The sequence below is a fragment of the Lonchura striata genome, chromosome 1, assembly GCF_046129695.1.
Source record: "Lonchura striata isolate bLonStr1 chromosome 1, bLonStr1.mat, whole genome shotgun sequence".
In the NCBI taxonomy this organism is placed as follows: domain Eukaryota; kingdom Metazoa; phylum Chordata; class Aves; order Passeriformes; family Estrildidae; genus Lonchura; species Lonchura striata.
In genome coordinates, this window is record NC_134603.1 from 13,975,185 (window position 1) to 13,994,468 (window position 19,284).

The following is a 19,284-nucleotide window of genomic DNA, read 5'->3' on the forward strand; positions in this document are numbered from 1 at the left end:
AATAAAGCACCACACTTCCCCAAAAGCAATGGAGAAGTGGATTGCTGTGCATGTTCAAATAGCCTCTTGCTTTTTCTTCACTTGCTAAATATGTAATAGCCTTTGAAACAAGCTGCATCATTTAGAAGGAAATCAGCAAATTCAGGTTTTTCTGTGTATCAACAGGTTTTTCCTTAGTTTGTGTGGGGTGCATTGGTCCCATTTGTTTGTGTGCACACACATCATCAGTCAGATTAACCATCAGCAGGCACAGGTGTTCTTCACAGACTGAAAGTCTGCAGGCTTTCAGTGCTCCATACAGCAAATGTATGAAACCCAGGATGCTGGGAAGGCACAAAAAGCCTTTAACTTCAGGGGTGGTCTTTTATTCTTGGGGTAGCTGTGGCCTGTTTTAAAGTCTAGGCTGAGGTTACTGCCAGGGTAAATTTGTGAAGTTGGTATTGCAAAATCCCCTTCCATCACTGGTTTCCGTAGAGTCAGAGAACTTGGCTTAGTAAACACAGAATATTCATCTAAAATATATAAAAGAGAAAATAATTAACAACAGAAGTTTATTATGGAAGGATAGTTAGTTGCAGATGTCTTCCAATTGAGCCATTTCCATAAAACTTACCTTTAATGTAGATAAGATATATTGGGAATTGACAGTGAAAATTTAGCTAATATAAGATAATACACTCATGAAAGTAAGTATCTGTTTAAAGGAGAAAATGTTCTTGGCAATTATCCTTTTTGATTATGGGAAATGTTTAATTTTCTACAGCCAAACTAAACTTTCAGTGGTCATGTTAATATGATTTCCCTTCCCCCTAATTATTCAGATTGCAAATTCCATGGTAAGCACATGGACAGGACCACCAGCCATGAAGTCACTCTTTACCCGAATGTTTTGTTGTAAGACTTGTCCAAACATTGTGAAGACCAACAACTTCATGAACTTTCAGAGCTACTTTCTTCAAAAGGTAAAATTTCTTTTTCTCAGTGAATGTTTTTAAAGAACTGTCAAAAATACAAAAGTGTTCCTACAATTGACAATTATAGGAATGTGGATAGAACAAACCTGATTTCCTCTGTAATAAAAATCAAAGTAACTTATTCTTTGTCATATGGCTTCAGTTTGTTCCATCTTATTAAAAAATAAATTAACAAATTCTTAGCTATTTTTTTCTGATTAGCTGAAGTTAAATTAGCAGTTTCTTCAGAAGACTGGTGAATTACATATTATTATATAATTACTTGCAATTATTTGTAAACTCATTCATAAATAGGACTTGAAGGAGGATACTAATTTTATCTTTTAGGTGAATTTAGCAACTACGTTTATTCTTTAATACCAGTTACACCATACTGCAAGTAAAATCTTATAACTCTTAAATTGGTGGACTTTTTTAGTTCAAGACATTGCATAATCCTTCTTTCCCTCTTTCTATTGTCAACATCACATATTGCTGCTGTTTCTTTTGGTGTTAGCACAGTTTTTTTTTGCTGTAACCCATAGTTTTTGGTTGTTCATTGGATAATAAAATTAATTACAATGCTTTTCTCTTGAGATTTACTTGACTGAGTAATTGAGTTCTTATTTCATGGATTATATATTACTGATTTTACAGTAGACTCAAATCACTCTGTCCAAAACTGTGTTATTCTTGGTCCTTCTTTTTGCATTTTTCTGGGTTTTTTTGCCATTGTTCATTCTTCACCACTGAATCTTACATTTTTCTCCCTTCTAATGCTATGTGGCAAGTGTGTAGATCTAGAGTAATATTCTTAAGTCTATGTTGAGTGGAGCTGAGAGATCTGCTTAGCTCATTCTAAAATAAATACCTAATCAGAATAACAGATGTCTGGCTAATAATTGTTCAGGCTTCATTGACCCTGTTGGGTCTGTATGTCTCAGTGAAAGTGGAAGCTTAGACATTGTGCTCACATGAAAACACTCAAATTCAGTGTCTATCTCAAGAGAAATTCCATCATCATTTTCTTTGTCTCATTGTTTTTCATTTGATACCTTTTTGATAGTGTCCTGACTTGAAAGTCTGTTTTTTGAATATTCTTTTTTTTTTAATGTCTGTAATGTGACTAATTACTGAGCAATAACTACGTAGTTGATTTGATCTGAAACTTACACCGTACATGGTCTGACTTTCAAAAAAGCATGGAAATACAGCTTTTCAGACACCTGCTATTGTAAATCTGTTAATTGCTGATTTTCAGGATGTACCTCTTTTCAGGGTGTAACTATCATTTCAATAATATAAAGAGTGATATTCATTAATTTTATTACACAGACTATGCCTGTTGCCATGGCCCTTCTGAGAGATGTTCACAACCTTTGTCCTAAGGAGGTTTTAATGTTTATTTTGGATTTGATCAAGTATAACGATAACAGGAAGAATAAGGTAAAGACAGTATTTATGTTACTTTTCTTACTGATTTTTTTTTTTTTTTTTGTGAAAAGAGTTTGAGTTAGTATACTGCATGATGTTGGATGCCACTACTGCAAATACCTAGCTCAGAGTTGATGAAAAGGTGATGCGGTAAATGTTAGAGAATATTCTGTAAGCTGATATTTCTATGTTTCAAAGCTCTGTGTGCTTGTTGTTACTATGGACCTGCTTGTCTTCATTTGCACACATACTTCTCTTGCTTTACTCTTTTTCGTTCAGAAGACCCAAGTGTTTGGAGAAAATGTAGCATGAGAAGTTAAACATAGGTTTTTTGATGTTTATTTCTACTTGAGATGAGTATTTGAAAGAGCAATGAAAGGAAATAATATTTTTTTAGCATTACACAGGACTCTGAAATTCTGTGTTCTGAGTATCAGTTGTAGCTCACAGAACTGGATTATCTTCATGTGGTTAAATAACAGGTGAACCACAGGTTTATGTTGTTTCATCACTAAACTGAACCATCTGAGTTAGAAATGTCACCCCAAGTTCCTTCCCAAACAGACACTTCTGAAGGATGTTTAAATGACCTTTAAGATCCTGAGATGATACAGAATTCCATCTCTATAGCTAGGAGCCTAGCATAATCTTCCCAATTAAGTATCCAAAGTGAAGTGGAACCAGTCTAATGTGTCTTAAACTTAATTTCTTCTTGTGTGTAGAACACATACTGTAACAAGACGTGCTGCTTGTTACTGAAATAAGGATGATGGATGGGGAGAGGTAGAGACTTGGACACCAGTAGTCACAGAAAGGGGTGACATGTGTTGACATCTCATCCTCACCTTTCCATGTGTCCCTTCTACACGTGTTTGAAATCTTCTCCTGGATCTGACAGATGTTTGGTTTGTTTAGGTTAAAGTAACTAATACTCAAATCCAATACTTCAGTCTGCTTTTTGTAAATATTATGTTTTGCTGCTTACTAACACAACCAACAGATGCAAAAGACAGCATAATGGAAGGGCTAAAACTATGAGCCCAGGTATTAAATACTGGATTTTTCTAGTTTTCAGACAACTACTATCGTGCTGAGCTGATTGATGCCCTAGCCAACTCTGTGACTCCTGCAGTCAGTGTGAACAACGAAGTTCGAACATTAGATAACTTAAATCCTGATGTACGACTTATTCTTGAGGAAATTACCCGTTTTCTGAATATGGAGAAGCTTCTTCCCAGTTACAGACATACTATCACAGTCAGGTACACTTTAATGAGTACTTTTCTTGGGTTTTATGTACCTTTCTGTAGTTAGCTTTTGTGATTTTAGCCTGTATGTCTTAATCTTAAATGTCAAATTCCCTTTGAGTTTCAAAAGCTGATTATGCAAGTTTTTCTTGATTTCTTTACTTTTCAGCATTAATTTTTGTCAATGTAAACCTTTAGTAGCAGTCATAATTTGATCTTTCCATGTCTCTTTAAGAAGAGCATTTATGAAAGTTTTGCCTTGTAACAATAACTGTAGGGCATGCAACATCATCTGAGCTATGTTTTCTCTAAGTTATCATGGCTGTACTGAAACCAAGCAATGGATTTGACAGGGTGGAATATTTTGTTTGTGTTTCTGCCTAATTCAGAGATAATAAGAGCTATATGCTAATGCTGTGAAAGTAATTGTAACATATTAATCGTGTTAATACAGATAACATATTTCAGAAGATTTGCAATACTTGATTTGGAAGAAATTAATTTTATTTTTCTTGGCTGGTATTCTATGAAGCTGATGTATATTTTCTTCTACCATTTCTAGCTGTTTAAAAGCTATTCGAGTGCTTCAGAAGAATGGTCATGTCCCAAGTGATCCTGCTCTCTTCAAGTCATACGCAGAATACGGGCACTTCATCGATGTCCGGATAGCAGCACTGGAAGCTGTTGTTGACTACACAAAAGGTACTTTTTTCCAAGTATTCTGACATTATGTAACAATTCTACATATATGTAATGCTTACCTCATTAATGTTAGGTTGAAATAGTGTCCATCAGAAGAGGTGTGGTCACAGGTTTTTAATAAAAAACTGAGATTTCTATTATTGTTTTGTCCCAGCAAGTACAAGTGTTATGAAGATGTGCTGAGCATTGTTTCTCAGTGCTTTGCAAATTGAATCAGATATCAATGTTTTGAAATAATGAGTGGCAGTAAGGGGATTTGATAATTTGTCTTTAACACTTCAGTGACTTTGATTTAGTTGATTTTAGCCCTAATTTCTAGTCAAAGTAATTGATTTTGCTTTACCTTCTTGCTAATATCTTAATTGTGCTTTTTGCATGCATCTTTTGGTTATAAATTTTGGAAACTTAGATTATTGCAGATATATTTTGGCTGATTCTGTTTTGTCATTCCTTATGTATCGCTTATGTTTGTGAGATGTTTACATTCTTTTAATATTGCCTTTATCGTAGTTAACTATTGAAGATCCATGGAAAAAAAAAAAAAAAGCCCTGGACAGTTTCTTAAATGTTCTGTAGTTGATACTCAATCCTGACAGATTTCTAATGGCAGTTAGAAATTACAGCTTCAGTGATCTGCATTACATGAAGTTAATTTGATATTATATTGTCATGTTCATTTATTTGGGTTAGTCTTCCTTTGATCAGCAGATTTGTAGTACTTTTGTGTTTGGAGGTTTATACCTTTCAAAGTGGTCAAATCATTCAGTTCTTCCTCTGTAGCAGACTGGGGGATCTAGATTTCTAATTATTCTGCCTCAGATTTCTTAGGTTTGTTTTGTTTTCAGGGTAAAGGAGAGTTTCCTTTGCTTGATACATGAATAATTGTTTTCTCCTTCATTTTAAGGGCTGTATTACCTTGACATTATGCCTGTTATTCTATTCAGAGACTTCTCAAACTAGATAAGCAGTGGGAGGTTTCAAGGCAATTGAGTCTTGGAGTGAATGCATTCAGTGAAACTCAGGCATCCAGTCAGACTGAAAGCAGGCTGTCATTCTGAGCAGCTGATACCTGTGAGGGAGGCTGTGCACCCAGCAGTGCTCAGGCTCCCTCCTGTAATCACCAGACACTGTATCCTTAATCCACTGCACACAGACCACTTAGTGATCCTGTGAGTGATAGCTAGAAAACAGAACTGTGCTAGTGCTGTGCATATCTCTCTCTTATGGGTGACTTGCTTTTTTCCACCCTTCATAGAATGTTAGTGGAAATATTTGCTGGAGAATAGAAAGCTTACTCATCAGCTCTTTCTTCAGAACAATCTCCTCACTAATTTCCTCCCACCCTGTGGAAAGACAAACTGATAGAAATAATGTTTTCTCGTTAAATTCTTGACCTTTTATGGATGGTATTTATAGTTAATAACTGGCTTGAATAAGAAAGTGCTTGTACTACAAAGTTCTAAAGTACATCTTTAAAACAGCTGATCAAACGGGATGTGGTATAAGCAAGATAATAGAGTAAGTTGCTTGAAATCTACAGGAAGCTAAAACTTGAATGGTGAAAAGTAGTAGATTACTTGTAATCAGTGGTTGATCTGAACAGAGTTTTTGACTGAGCTCACTCTGAGATCTGATAATGACATACTAGAATACTGCTGTACCTAGGTACCTTGTCCCTTGCCAACAGCTTTTTCTCTGATGCAGAGGTAGCAGATGCAAATATTTATCTTCTATCACAGCCTGATATCTAGCTAGTCATCAGTCATTTCTCAAATACAAGCTTCCAGTATTGAACACAGAATCTCCCGCTCCTTCTGTAAGACTGGTGGGTTTTTGGTGGAGGGATGATCCAGAAACTCAGTGTGCTGACTTCTTACTCTAGCCATAGAGAAGTTAGCAGTGCTTGCCTTGCAGAGCCCTAAATCTGGCTTTGGAAGGAGAAATGATTGGTGATCTATTGCCAAGAGATCTGATTCTCATTGTTCCCAGTTACCTGGTTTCCAGTTCACACTGGATGCAAACCAGCGGCTATCAAGTGCCTGTTGCTTGTGCCAGAGCTGGCTTTTAACAGTACTTGTAAAGGAAGCTAACCGATTTTGTAATTTCCATAAAAAGGAAAGTCTGTGTTTTCTGGGTGGAACTTTCTGAGTAGAAATAACACTAACTTTTTTTGAGTAACTTGAAAAGAAATAATTTCTTCATGGAACAGAGTAACTTGTTTTCTTTGCCATTAATAGCAAGGGGTTTTTTGAGAAATGGTAACTTTTTAAAATGCTTGAGGCAGCATACAAGGGGGCTTGGACAGTTTATCTAAAGTCACTTGAAGTGAAAAGGGTTTTTTAACTTTATAAAATTTACTTATGAGAGCAGTATTACTATTAATAGTTACTTGTATAGAACAAGGCAGTTGCATACTTGGAAGAGAAAACAACAAACTATTCTTAATAAATAACCATTATCAAATTTGAAGAATGTGAATGTTCAGTGTCAAAGATGCTCTCCTGCAATTGAAAACTGCGACAACACTGCTTGTAATTTAAAAAAAAAAACTTGTAAGGGGATTTTTGTTTCAGAAAGCAAGCACATGTTTATATCTACCAGAAGTATGAAAATCCAGACATGTTGCTTTTCCCACAGCCTTCATGTAGGCAAACTGACAAGCTACAGATAGGATGGGTGGTCAGTGCGGTGGATAAGAATTCAGGTCATGGGCCACACTCAGAGGGGGGTGATCAGTGGTTTTTACTAAGGCTGGCAGTCTGGCACAAATGGGTCTCCCAGGAAACATCTTCAGAAATTATGTAGAGAACAGCATTGAAAGCAGCCTCACCAGGTTTATTCATGAGAATGCTGGTGGCATTCAGAAGAGAGAGACATCTCACAGAGAGACCTGGGCAGGCTGGGAGAGCAGGAGAGCAAGAACTGGATGAAGTTTATCAAGTGCAAGGTCCTGCACCTGGGACAACATAACCCAAGAGCCCAGAACAGGCTAGGATCTGTGCTTGGGGAGCAGAATCACTGAAAGGGACCTGGGGGTCTTGGTGGAAGAGAAGCTGACCACAAGTCAGCAGTGTGTGACTGCAGCAGATCAGATCTTGGGCTGCATCTGCAGGAACCATACTAACAGAGACTGAGATGTGATCATCCCACCTACTTTGTAGTCAGTCTGCACTTCAAGCAGTGTGTATAGTTGCAGCCCTCACAATTCAAGAAAGTTGTGAGCAGACTGCAGAGGGTCCAAAAAGGGGCCATGAAGATTATCAGAGGGGTGCAAGAGCTGCTCTATGTGAGAGGAGTGGCAGAGTTAGCTCTTTTCTCCCAGGATAAGAGAAGGCTTAGGGGGGCTTCATCGCAATATTCCAGTACTTAGAGCGCAGCTGCAAAGTGAATGGAGTGTCTCTTTCCTCCACGTGGAAAGGAGAAGGATTAATAAGTTCCACCAAGAGACATTTCATCTTGATAAAAGAAAATTTTTTTTACAGTGAAAATAATCAATCAGTGGCACAGCCTCACCAGGGATGTAGTGGAATCCCCATTGCTGGAGGTTTTCAAGATGCAGTTGGACAGAATGCTAGATAATCTCATCTAGGCTCCCTTTCCCATGGAAGGTTGGAGCAGATGATCTTGAGAGTTCTCCAAACCAGGCCTGGTTTATGGTTCTTCTGGCTAATAAGATTTCTTCTGCCTGAGGTCAGGTTTAATTTGTCATTTCTGTCCAAATTGTTTCACAGTTCCTATATAAATTTGAAAAGCAGATTAAATGCATTAGTAGCAAAGCTTTGGAAGCCTAGAAGGCTTAGTTTACACTATAAGGCAAATAACAGGGAAGACTTACTTCATTTCTAGCAGAAATAAGTTTAAAACACATTTTTTTTAATCACAAATGTGTGGTGTTACCTGGTTTTGTTATCCAGTACCATCAGCCTAAAGAATTAATCTCCCAGACTTTTCATTTTCTAATTAAAAAGCATTCTAAAATCCCTTTTGTTAGTCAAAATAATTACAATTTGCTAATGATTCTGACTTTATGTTTGCAGTGTTGCAATTTGCTGTGTGGTAATAAAATGCTATTTTTGTTCCATGCAAAACAACGTTTGTTTGCAGTGTTCTAGCTGCCTTCTGTCCCAAGCCAGGAAGAGCAGCTGTGCATTGAGCTGAGCACAGGAAGTAACTAATCCCTTAAAAGTATGTTCTCTGCATAGTTTTTCAAAGGTTTCTGGTTTTTAAGGCAAATCTGAGATTGTAGTTCTGATCTGTATGGATACAGATTTGCTCTGGCATCATCCAGAAGTGTGAAGCCATACTCTGAGCAGTGCACTGTGTGAGCTAATATATTCTGCCTCTGAACTGGGCTTACTGGAGCCTCACCAGTGTAACCAGTTTTGTTTTGGCTAGACTGTGGGAAGAGCAGGGCTGACTTGCAAGTGGCCTGCAAAAGACTCTCTAGCCATTATCTAAGCACTATTTTAATGTAGTTGCTTCCCCAGAAAGGGGGTCTTACATTCTAGTTGTCCAAAGCATTTTTAAAATTTGTAATAGAATGAAGTGCTGGTTCTTATATTACAAATAAATGCCTCTTCTGTTAAAAGCAACTTACTCTAGTGAAATAACAAAAAAATAACTGGTATTAGAATTGGTTGGAATAAAGAAATTATATTTTAAAATTGTTGACCTAAACCAAACCAAAATAAGGAAGAGAAGTTGAACTGAGGTATTTAGAACTAAAAATACAATTGGCTAGGCGAAGAAGGAAATACGTTGCTAGGACCAGAAGATGGAAGGCAGTAGAAATGTCTGTGGACTTGTCCATCCAGTAATGATTAATACACTGTCTTCATTGTTTTGAAGAAATGACAATACTGCTGTAAAAATCTTACAGTTATGCACCTGACAGAAAGATCTCAATAAAAATTCTTTCATGTTTTGTGTAATTAGTGATGATGATTTCCGGTGTAGTTTCCTATTTTGCAATATTACTCCAATAATCAAAGGAATTTTGTAATGTGAGTTACATGTTAAACTTACAAGCTGACTTTGTTTCCAACAGTGTCAAACACCAATTTTCTAGAAGCATGTGATAATAGGTTTCAAAATCCATTTTAGCTGCAAAGTACAATGATTTAAAAAACTAATGAAGGCTAATGAGAGGAGCATGATTACTGTTTTATGTAAGCCCTGTAGTAGTCCTCTTTGAGTCCTCTGTAAAGATAGTAATCTTTCACAGATTCCTGTGTATGGGAATTGTATATTCTCTACAGATTATGCTATGCTTCTGATTCTTGAAAGAATATTTGAATGTGTTCATTTTAGGAAGCACACAATATCAAGATGAGCCTTCACTCTGGTTTTCCCTATCAATGCTCATGCACATAGTCAAATTGGTTTTTACTGAACAATTGAGGGGTGTAAGAGTTCTGTAAATGTTTCTATATCCATGTAGAGTAAGATACTTTTTACTTTGAATTTGCTCCATAATTAGTGCAATAGTTCTTTAGTTGCAATGATTCATGCTCTTTATGTGCTAATTCAGGAACTCATTATTGTCTTCATCAAAATCCTTCCAGTTTATATATATTAATAGGCATTTTATTTTATTTTGCTTTGCAGTTGATAGGAGCTATGAAGAATTACAGTGGCTACTCTCTATGGTTCAGACTGATCCTGTACCATACATAAGGTGAGTTAATAAAGAGACAGGTTTTTTACTAATGCTGAGGCTATTAAGTAAATTCTTCACCTGGAATCACCATAATAGATCAGATCCTTAACTGCTTCTTCACCAAACTGTATTTCCTTCTTGTTATTTTACATTAATTGAAACGTGTTTAGATGTTTCAACAGTTCACATCTCAAAAATTAGTATATTCTGCTCTTATTTTGCATTGTGTTACTTTTGTCTTTTATGTTCTGCCGTGGCAGAAGTTTGAGATTATTTCCTGATCATAAATAAAGAGTATAAATATGATGTTGCATATGGCAAAAAAGACTTCATGATATTTAGAAAAGACAGAGGCTGAGACATAGTGCACACAATATTTGGATACCAAGGGGTGTAAAGCAATTGTCAGACTGTAGATGGGGTGAAAGGATCATGTGAAAATATGGTGGAATTTCTAGTGTTTCTTGTTTCAACTTCATTTTCACACGAGTGGTTGGGTATTTTAGTATGTTTGTTAAAAACCTGTGAACACCAAGGTTCATAATAAATGTTTTTTCCCAACACTTTATTTTTATGACCACCATTGAAATACTGAGTTTCAAAGTTAAATAACACTGCTTTTACTTTCTCTATATAGGTGATTTCTTACAAATACCATAACTGCAAGGTTGTTCTGTTTCATTTCTGTCATTCTTGTTAATGGAAATAAATACAGGTTTAGCTTCAGTTTAAGAAGATTTACTTTTATTTGTATCCTTTTAAAGAGGAGTTTAAATTTTGAATTGAGTGCAATATGTTAGCCTCTTCTAAAAGAAAATTAAAAAAAAAGAAGTATCTGCAAGAGTCTTCTTGTTCCAAATATATAAGACAGCAAAGTGAAAGCTGGCTATTCAGAGAAAAATTGTTAAAATAATAAGTAATGAAACAATTCATTAAATGTTTTCAAGGCCAAGTTTAAAGAAACAGAAATGTATCTACTTTCAGCTCAGTCTGTAAATACTGTAAGCAGCATGGTAACTGCAGGATCTTCAAAAACCAATGTAACTTAAGAGGTGGCAGTGTTTGTTTCCAGGAAAATGTACAAGTCACTGTTTTTTGGCCCTGCCATTTTGTATCAGTCATAAACATTTGCAGTATCAGTATGCAAGGAGTTTATTTGCCAGTGTTACATCTTCTTGGTAAACTTCCAAGTCAGTGCAAAAAAAGATCATGACTAAACAGAAGAGCTTAATGTAGCCTACAACTTTTGACAGTTACATCTAAAAACATCCTACTGCTTTGCACCTTACTTTTTATCTCCAAGTTATATTGCTGATGGTAAATCTGTGTCTGTGCATTTTGTGGACAGAAGGAAGAACTCGAGGCATAAAACATTGGTTTAAAAATTGGAACTAATCATGTAAGTTTAATAAGTTTGTAAGAATATTGCAAACTGTATGGACTTCTTATCTTTGGGGGTTTTCTTTTGGATTTAATAAAGATTATTTTTGTGTTTCTTTCAGGCATAAGATTTTGGATATGCTAACTAAGAATCCACCTTTCACCAAGAATATGGAGTCCCCCTTATGTAATGAAGCTTTGGTAGATCAGCTCTGGAAACTGATGAATTCAGGTTAGGTTTTTTGATTTGCTTGGGTTTTTTTGTTGCATTAGAGTTTTATTATGAGGTTTTGTGAAATAAGTATTAAAAACTTGCTTCAGAATATGCAGAGAGCTCTCTTAGTTTCAGTAGTTAGAAATGGAAAATCCAGTCTCAGAAGCTGAATATAATCTATGTACTTCCAGAATACTCTTCATGACATAGGCTACCGAACCTTGTTTTTAATTCTTCTGGTTACTGATGTAGTGTGCTTTGATGTTCTTCTGCACAGAATCATACTTTGAATGTTCAAAATTGTTCAAAGCAAGTGTTTCCTGAAATAATGGTGTCTCTGTTACACTTAGAGTTTGCTTTACATTACATGGTCTCTTTTTGTCCTCTCTTTCTAAACTCTCAGGGAATATGAGAGGACAGCATTGATATAGATAATTTAAATGAGATTTTTAGAGGTGCATTATAGACCTAAAACTCAATTTGCCTTGTGAGATTAGGAAAGATCTTAGTGAGAGAAGGGCTTGCATCTTTACCATTGACCTGTTTTTCATTACTGAAGCAGTTTTATCCAGTCCTGACAAACTGCCCTTTAACATCTGGCACATTGCTACACAGATTACATATAAACATTTATATAGCTTTTTTAGGTCATTGCAGGCTTTCTGTTCTCTGTATGTCATTATATTCAGTGTTTAAAAGTTTACAGCTACACTCCAGGGGTTGAAGTGAGGAGACTACTAGTAGTTCAGTTTCATAGGAATTGCCAACTGTCAGACACAGAAAATAAACAATTTTGATGTTCCCATCAGAGAATTTGTTTTTGCTTTTTCATGGGAGAAGAGTGTGTGCAGTGTTACAAGCATTACCTCTTTTTGCAAGCAACGAATAGGGTATACATTCTCATTAAGGTTCATGGGGCTTTAAGTACCTAAAGTTCTATGCCTCAAGATGACATAATGTTTCAGTTCATTTTCTGTAAGGAATAACTGTGGCATTCCAGGTTGCCTTGAAAAAAATTGTTGATGTGTGACAAGCTAGTAGCCAGGTTTAAAGGTGCATGATTCTAGAATCATGAGTTGCTTTTATTTAACATAAGCACATGTAATGGAGAACAGACTCTGATTGATATATGTAATTGGTTTTTTTCTGTGCTAATCTGAATTAAATTGATAATATCAAATTGTTCTAAAATTAACATTTTTGAATGTGTCATTCTCTGGGGAGTATTTTAATGTTAGAAATGTCCAGATTAATATTAATTTGCTTTCATTTGTAACTGGGTAAGTGTAACTGGTAAGGATAAGCTAGGCTTACTCCAAATACTATTTTGGCCCCATAAAACTACTATTTACAGGGATAAATCTTGTAATTTTATTTTGTGCTAAGTCTTGCATGGCCACATTAATATGGCAGTTGGCACATCTGTGTCTTGTTTACCAGATATAGTTTAGTTCCTGCTGGGGAACAATATGTTCAATAAACTTGCAATCAGTCAAGAGCTGGGCTGAGTTAACACCAGAACTGCTGTATTTGCAGCATTGCACCAGATGTTAAATGTCTTTCTGTCGTGATTGGTGCCAAACGTGCTTAGACCATTTGTGTATGAAGATATTAAAGCAGTACACAGCTTGTAGTGAAAAATAATTTAAAAATAAAGCATTGCTTTGTGCAGTAAGAATACATATTTTGAGTATGAATACAAAGTAAAGTATTGAGTATTCAGTGAAGTACATGATGTAGTAATGATGTTAAAAAGCATGCTTGTGCATTTCTCTTATCTTTACTTCCAGAGAGTAAAGATCTTAGTCATGCTTAAAGCTCTTACTATATTTTGTGGAATACATGGGCAAATGCAACCAAATCCATTGATACAGGAAGCCAGTGTAGTAACAAAGTATTCTATTTACTTGTCCAGTAGAAAAACTTAAGAGTGCAACTTGAAAAATAAAGGCATATGGGTGTTGTTATGTTTCTTTTATTTTTCATTATGTTACTATAGAATTTACTTCTCCAGTCTTGTTCTACTAAATGTATCTAACTTACAACCCAGGAAACTTAAAGCCTTCCTTTTAATCAGGAAAGTTTAAAAAGAAAGCAAGAGCCAATAAGAGACAGGAATAATGAAGGAAGTGTATCTTAAGCACAGAAAATGTCATACTCTGCTGTGCCTGGATTACTTAAACTGTTATATTTGTGGGAGAGGAGGAGATTTTATCTCTATACTAAAAATGTCTTTTGTATTTAGGAACTTCACATGACTGGAGATTACGATGTGGTGCTGTGGACCTCTATTTCACACTCTTTGGCCTCAGCAGACCTTCCTGTTTACCATTGCCAGAGCTTGGACTTGTTCTTAACCTGAAAGAAAAGAAGGCTGTACTCAATCCAACAATTATCCCTGAATCAGTTGCAAATACTCAGGAACCTGTGAACAGTTCTAACAATCATGGACAGCCAGCAGGATTTCAGAACACCGTAAGCACAAACCATCTCCATCCATCCTATTCAGCTGGCTCCGAGTTCTTGCATGGGTTGCTGATTTAATTTTGTGTTGTGTTCAAGCCTCTCATGCTTTACCTTCTGACCTTATTGCTCTTTATTCTGTCCACTTGAAAAGCTGGCATATACCATGAGTTTTTGGACATTTTTAACTGTTTTGCATTGCATATGCATGCTTTTACTTGTTTGTTGGTTTTTTTTTTCCCTAATCTCATAATTTCTGTTCCTTATGAAACTTACTGCTTATGAGATATGAAGTGATTCACAGAAATGTTTGATGCTGTGATGAAAGCTTTTTTCATGAGACTGTTTCTTATAGGCAAGTTATCCAATTTTCCAAACCAAACCCTTTTATCAGTAAATCTATTGCATCTTAAAATACATAGATACTCCTCATTATAAACAACTTAAAGTGATCTGAAAGTTGAAATTTTAACACATATGCATTGAACATTTGAATCTGACATTTTAGTATTGTGCTCTGAAGGATTTGTAACAACTTCTGAAGAATGGCATACATTCAGTTTGGTACCTTTCTGGATTCAGAGGCTTCAGTCCTAACACATATTCCATTGTGTAGTTAGAACATAAATTTTTATAAACTCTTTCTGCAAGAATAACTGCCACTGCTGCAAGACCAAGTTTTTGGTGTTTTTTTGACAAATTTAATTGTGAGGGGGGGAAAAAATTAACAGACGTGGAAATAATAAGTGATTTTTTCTTAACCATTTCAAAAGCAGCATGTGATTAGCATGTTTGACACTCTTTCCACCTTTTCGAGTAGGATGGTTTACTCTTTACTTTATCGGTCCCATAGTTAATGCCTAAATAGTTTTTATTAAAAAGTATGCTGAGAATACTAATTAACAGTACCCTGCAGGCCCTTTCCAGCAGGGGGAGAAAATGCTAGTAGAGTCAGATATTGTTTGACCTGTCCTGCATATTTACAGATCATGTAGTAAGTCCTAATTTGCTGCACCTAATCATTAGAATTAAATAGCAGGAGGCATTTTGTGGCAGATTTTTAGGCTGCAGTTCAGTGAACACCCAAACTTTTTTTGCAGCCAGACTACCAAAAGATTTCCCCTTAACTTTTCTTTTTCTAAACATTCCTCTCCCTTGTGCTAGCATAGTAGTGGTTGCTGCAATAGTGAGCTGGATCAGGGAAGATCTGGTTGAACAGTATCTTTTTATGAAAAGACATTTCATAAAAATTTCAGTTTCCTGAGCCAGTTTGTCACATAGTTGTAAGAATGCTTGTGACATCCCAGGACAGAACTGTGTGTGCAAGAGGCTGCTTCATTTAGCAGCGTACTCGCTTGTCCTGGTGTGGAAATACAGCACTGGTATAAGCCTCAGTTTGTACTTCATCCCTTGTATCTTCTGTTTCTCATCTTCATTCTCCTACCCCTTACCTTAAGGTTACCATTTTCACTGTAACTTCCCCAAAATTCAGGGAACTGATTTTCCAGTAGTATAAAACAAAAACTGCCTCTTGTGTCAGACAAAGTTAATGCAGAAATCTTTCACAATAGCAGTGCCTTGGACAAAGTAATACGGATGAAAAAAGGGAAATGCATATTTGAGGGGGGGAAAAGAGTAAACAGGTGATAGAATTTATCAGATTAACTAGATTCTGTAAAGTGACATACACTGAGAGCATAAATATGTTAAAATCAGTACTGATAGAGTGGTGCCACTGAAGCTGCTGAGGATGATAAAAATTACCCACTTCATAAAACAGAACTTGAATTTTTCAGGGCAAGAGTTTGTGGGGCTAGAGTGCCCTTTGTAGGATAGAAGAAGAGCAGTTCAGGGGAACAGTATATGCCCTTGAGAGTCTATGGTATATATGCCTTTTATAGTTTTTAGTGAGCTTTTAATTACATTTGCTTCTGTGGATGCTTTATTTTCCCTTCTAAATTTTGTCTGTTAGACTTGTTGAAACACCTATCTCCTGTTTTCATTACTGTAAGTGTAACTTAGGAGACTCTCCTGTTTTTCTATTTCTTTGACCTTGTTCTTTTTATAATCTTAAGCAGAAATTTACAAAACAGTTTTTTTATTTTTTAATAAATATTGTTGTAAAATAAAGAAAAAGAAATTATAAGTACTCATTATGATTTGTACTAAGTAAAGTAAGCGTTAGCTTTTAAAACAAACTAAAAGAAGATTTAGCTAAATCCCATGTGTAGATCAGAGGCTATCACAGTTTTTCAACTGAGATTTGTCCTGAGGAGAGTCTGCAAAGCACAGATTTATAGACAGACTATTCAGAGGCAGCAAATGTTGTTGCACACCAACAGTACCATGATTGTGAGAAGCGACAGAAAAGATGCCAATGCTAGATATGCAGAGGGAGCAGGGACAGAAAAGAGAAACTATGTTTGTAGGAGTGGTTGGCACAAATCCATATAGGGTTTTAGAAAATACTTCTTGCCAGAGCTACAGAGAAAACTTTGTTCAAATTAGCCACTTTACTCAGAAGATTTTTCAGGTATCAGGTCGCTTTCTCTGAAACACGGATCTTGCTATCTTCTAATTTTGGTCTTTTAATGCTGCTTCAGGAGGATGATCATCTTATTAAGGAAACAGCATCCAGCATTTCTGGTCATCAGCAGGGGGTGAAGAGGAAGGCTGATATGCCACTCGGGTCTCCATTGGAGCCAGGGCAAATACTAGAGAAGAATGAAGACAGTAAAGTCAAACTCAAAATCAGAGTAAGAAATGGAAATTCAACTTGCACAATGTGTAGGGTGTTCAGAATGACAGCAGTGGCGTCTGCTGGCTTCCCTTGAAGCTGTGTTGAAACAAAAGGCATGCTGTGAATATATGTACAGCAGTTGTTATGCTTACTTTGGCAAAAATATTTCCTATCAGATTCTTTATTGGCTGGCAAGAGCTAAAGTTGACAGATAATGCTCTTGTTCACACAGCTTCACAGTAAATTAGAAAGAAGGAAAGACACCAACCCTTTTTAATTTTATTGAATTTTTATTCCTTTGCAGTGGTAGATATCACTTCCTTTCCCTCTCACCCCCAGTTTACCTCAAAACTAAAATATTTTAAAATGTGTTTAGTAATGCTTTTATGAATTATTAGCATCTGCTTATTTTCTTTCCTGATATCTTAGTTCTCCAACTCTCAAGAGGAAGAGGAAATTGATATGGACACAGTTCATGACAGCCAAGCCTTCATTTACCATCATTTGAATATGCTGGAGAGACCATCCACACCAGGTATGAGTAACTTTATAGGCAAGGTGATTGTATTTTTTTAACTACTTCAGCTGTGAGGTGTTTTTTGCTACTGTTTATTTCCATACATACAGTGTTGGTAAGTGTTAAATGTTTCTGGAACTCCAGGAACTTCAGAAAGGATGCATAAAAACATTTCTTTGGGTTTAAGTAGATGCATAGGTAAGTATATACATGTGTATTTTCACACATATCTAAGTAAGACAAATCATTCTGATGAAAGTGAAAAGCTAAGGAATGAATAAAAGAGCACAAAGTTTTAAGTAGAATCCCATAAGCAATTAAGTAAAATGTTTCTTGCCATAGGTGTCATTTAAAAATGCATAATTTTTTAAAAATAGCAAGACTCCTCGGATAAAAAAACCTCTCAAATACTAATGATTTATAACTTAACATTAGCAGTTAAAAAATATACAAGCCTCAAATGTATTTAGAAGGATTTTCCAAAGTTGAAAAAATTGCATCTGTGAGTAAAATTGTTTCATTTCAAGCACTTCCTTTCTTTTACTATTTCTCTTAGTATCTTTTTTTATACAATACTTGACAATTTTTTTCTCAAGACATAGTGTTTCTAAGAAAAAAAGATGGTGGAATTTCCACTTGTTTTAAAGTTTCTTAGAAACTTTAAAAGAGGTTGAACTTCTACCTTCTTTTTTTTTCTGTCACTAGCCAAGAAATTCAGCAGTTTGTCTCATTTCCCCAAAATGTTTTAACATGTCTGCAGCTCAGTTCTAGAAAGTGCCAGTGGAGCAAAGCTGAGGTCATGTGACAATGTACCAAGCATTTTGAGGAATCTTCCATACAGATTCAGAACAACATTTTAAGGTTGCAGTACTGTATTGTGTAAAAGTGAAGTTTTTTGCTTTAGATTTCAGAGTAATTGCCCTCTTGTTTGTTTTTCTTCTTTTAATCCAGTGACTGTCTAGTGTAAAACAGGAATAGACCTTAGCAGCAGGATCTGGAATGTTGGTTCCATCTTGAGTTGCCCTAGGTCCTGACCTATGCTGACAGGTGACCTTATCTGGTTTCTCTGTGACCAGGCAGTTTAGTGGCCCCATTGTAGAGGACTGGTGGATGCTGCTGCTCTGAGGATCCTGCTGAGCTTGGTGCCAGTGGTGCAGAAGCTGGAGGCTCATACTCCATTATGAGCCTTGGACATAATGCTTTAATGGCTGTCACTTCTCAACTAAGAAATTAGGGTCACATTAAAACACATATATATAGGGAGGTCTAGTTTCTGGATTCCAGATGGCCTTCATTTAATGACGTGTGCCTACAGGCAACTCCACCAGGACAGCTTTGTTATTAGGTATCTAGAGTAGCAAAACCCACAGCTTTTTGACCTACTGCAACAGTGTAAAGGAACAGGCTGCATATAGGTTATTCTGATGAATTTAGGAGCCTATATCTGCAAAGCTTTAGTTTAAACTTCTCAGATTTGCTTTGAATTTTGTTCTCAACCATTACATTTTCTGTTACGGCAAAGAATGACGCATCCAGGGCATGCAGGTGCAAAGCTGATCTGCTGAGGATTGATATTTATAACTCTTACATGATATTTTGCAACAATTTATCACTAGATTTACACACTGTATGGAATATAAAGTCATAAACAAAACTCTGCCAGATACGTCACAAATAGGACCATGGGGACCCTCTGTGCGCCAGCTCTGTGCTCCGGGACTGTTGCGGATTAAGTTTGTGCTGGAGGTCAGGAAGGGTGAAGTCTGACCAAGAGTGGAGCAATGGCCACTTAACTGGTGCTTTTAGAGACCCACAGCAGACACAAGCTACTTCAAGTCTCACTTGTGTCCTGAATGACCTTCTCACCCCTGTTGTTTAGACATTCAGCACACTGTAATACATTTTCTTTCATAGGTAATAAATGAGACAAATGCCAGGTTTTGCACCAGAATTCATTTTAAATAGTAAGCCTTTG

General features: G+C 36.2%; 1 protein-coding gene across 3 annotated transcripts in view; it reads left to right on the forward strand.

Moving 5' to 3' along the window:
- Positions 1-19,284, forward strand: part of TAF2 (TATA-box binding protein associated factor 2) — a 61,379-nt gene that overhangs the window by 31,772 nt on the left and 10,323 nt on the right. For 2 of the 3 annotated variants that reach the window (XM_077782284.1, XM_077782283.1), the window contains exons 17-24: positions 822-962; positions 2,289-2,399; positions 3,456-3,649; positions 4,197-4,336; positions 9,944-10,013; positions 11,498-11,607; positions 13,835-14,064; positions 17,222-17,327. In XM_077782284.1, coding sequence (XP_077638410.1) covers positions 822-962; positions 2,289-2,399; positions 3,456-3,649; positions 4,197-4,336; positions 9,944-10,013; positions 11,498-11,607; positions 13,835-14,064; positions 17,222-17,327 — 1,102 coding nt within the window. Of the gene's footprint in view, positions 1-821; positions 963-2,288; positions 2,400-3,455; positions 3,650-4,196; positions 4,337-9,943; positions 10,014-11,497; positions 11,608-13,834; positions 14,065-16,655; positions 16,809-17,221; positions 17,328-19,284 lie in introns of all 3 variants that reach the window. The other variant, XM_077782289.1, reaches the window with a different exon arrangement.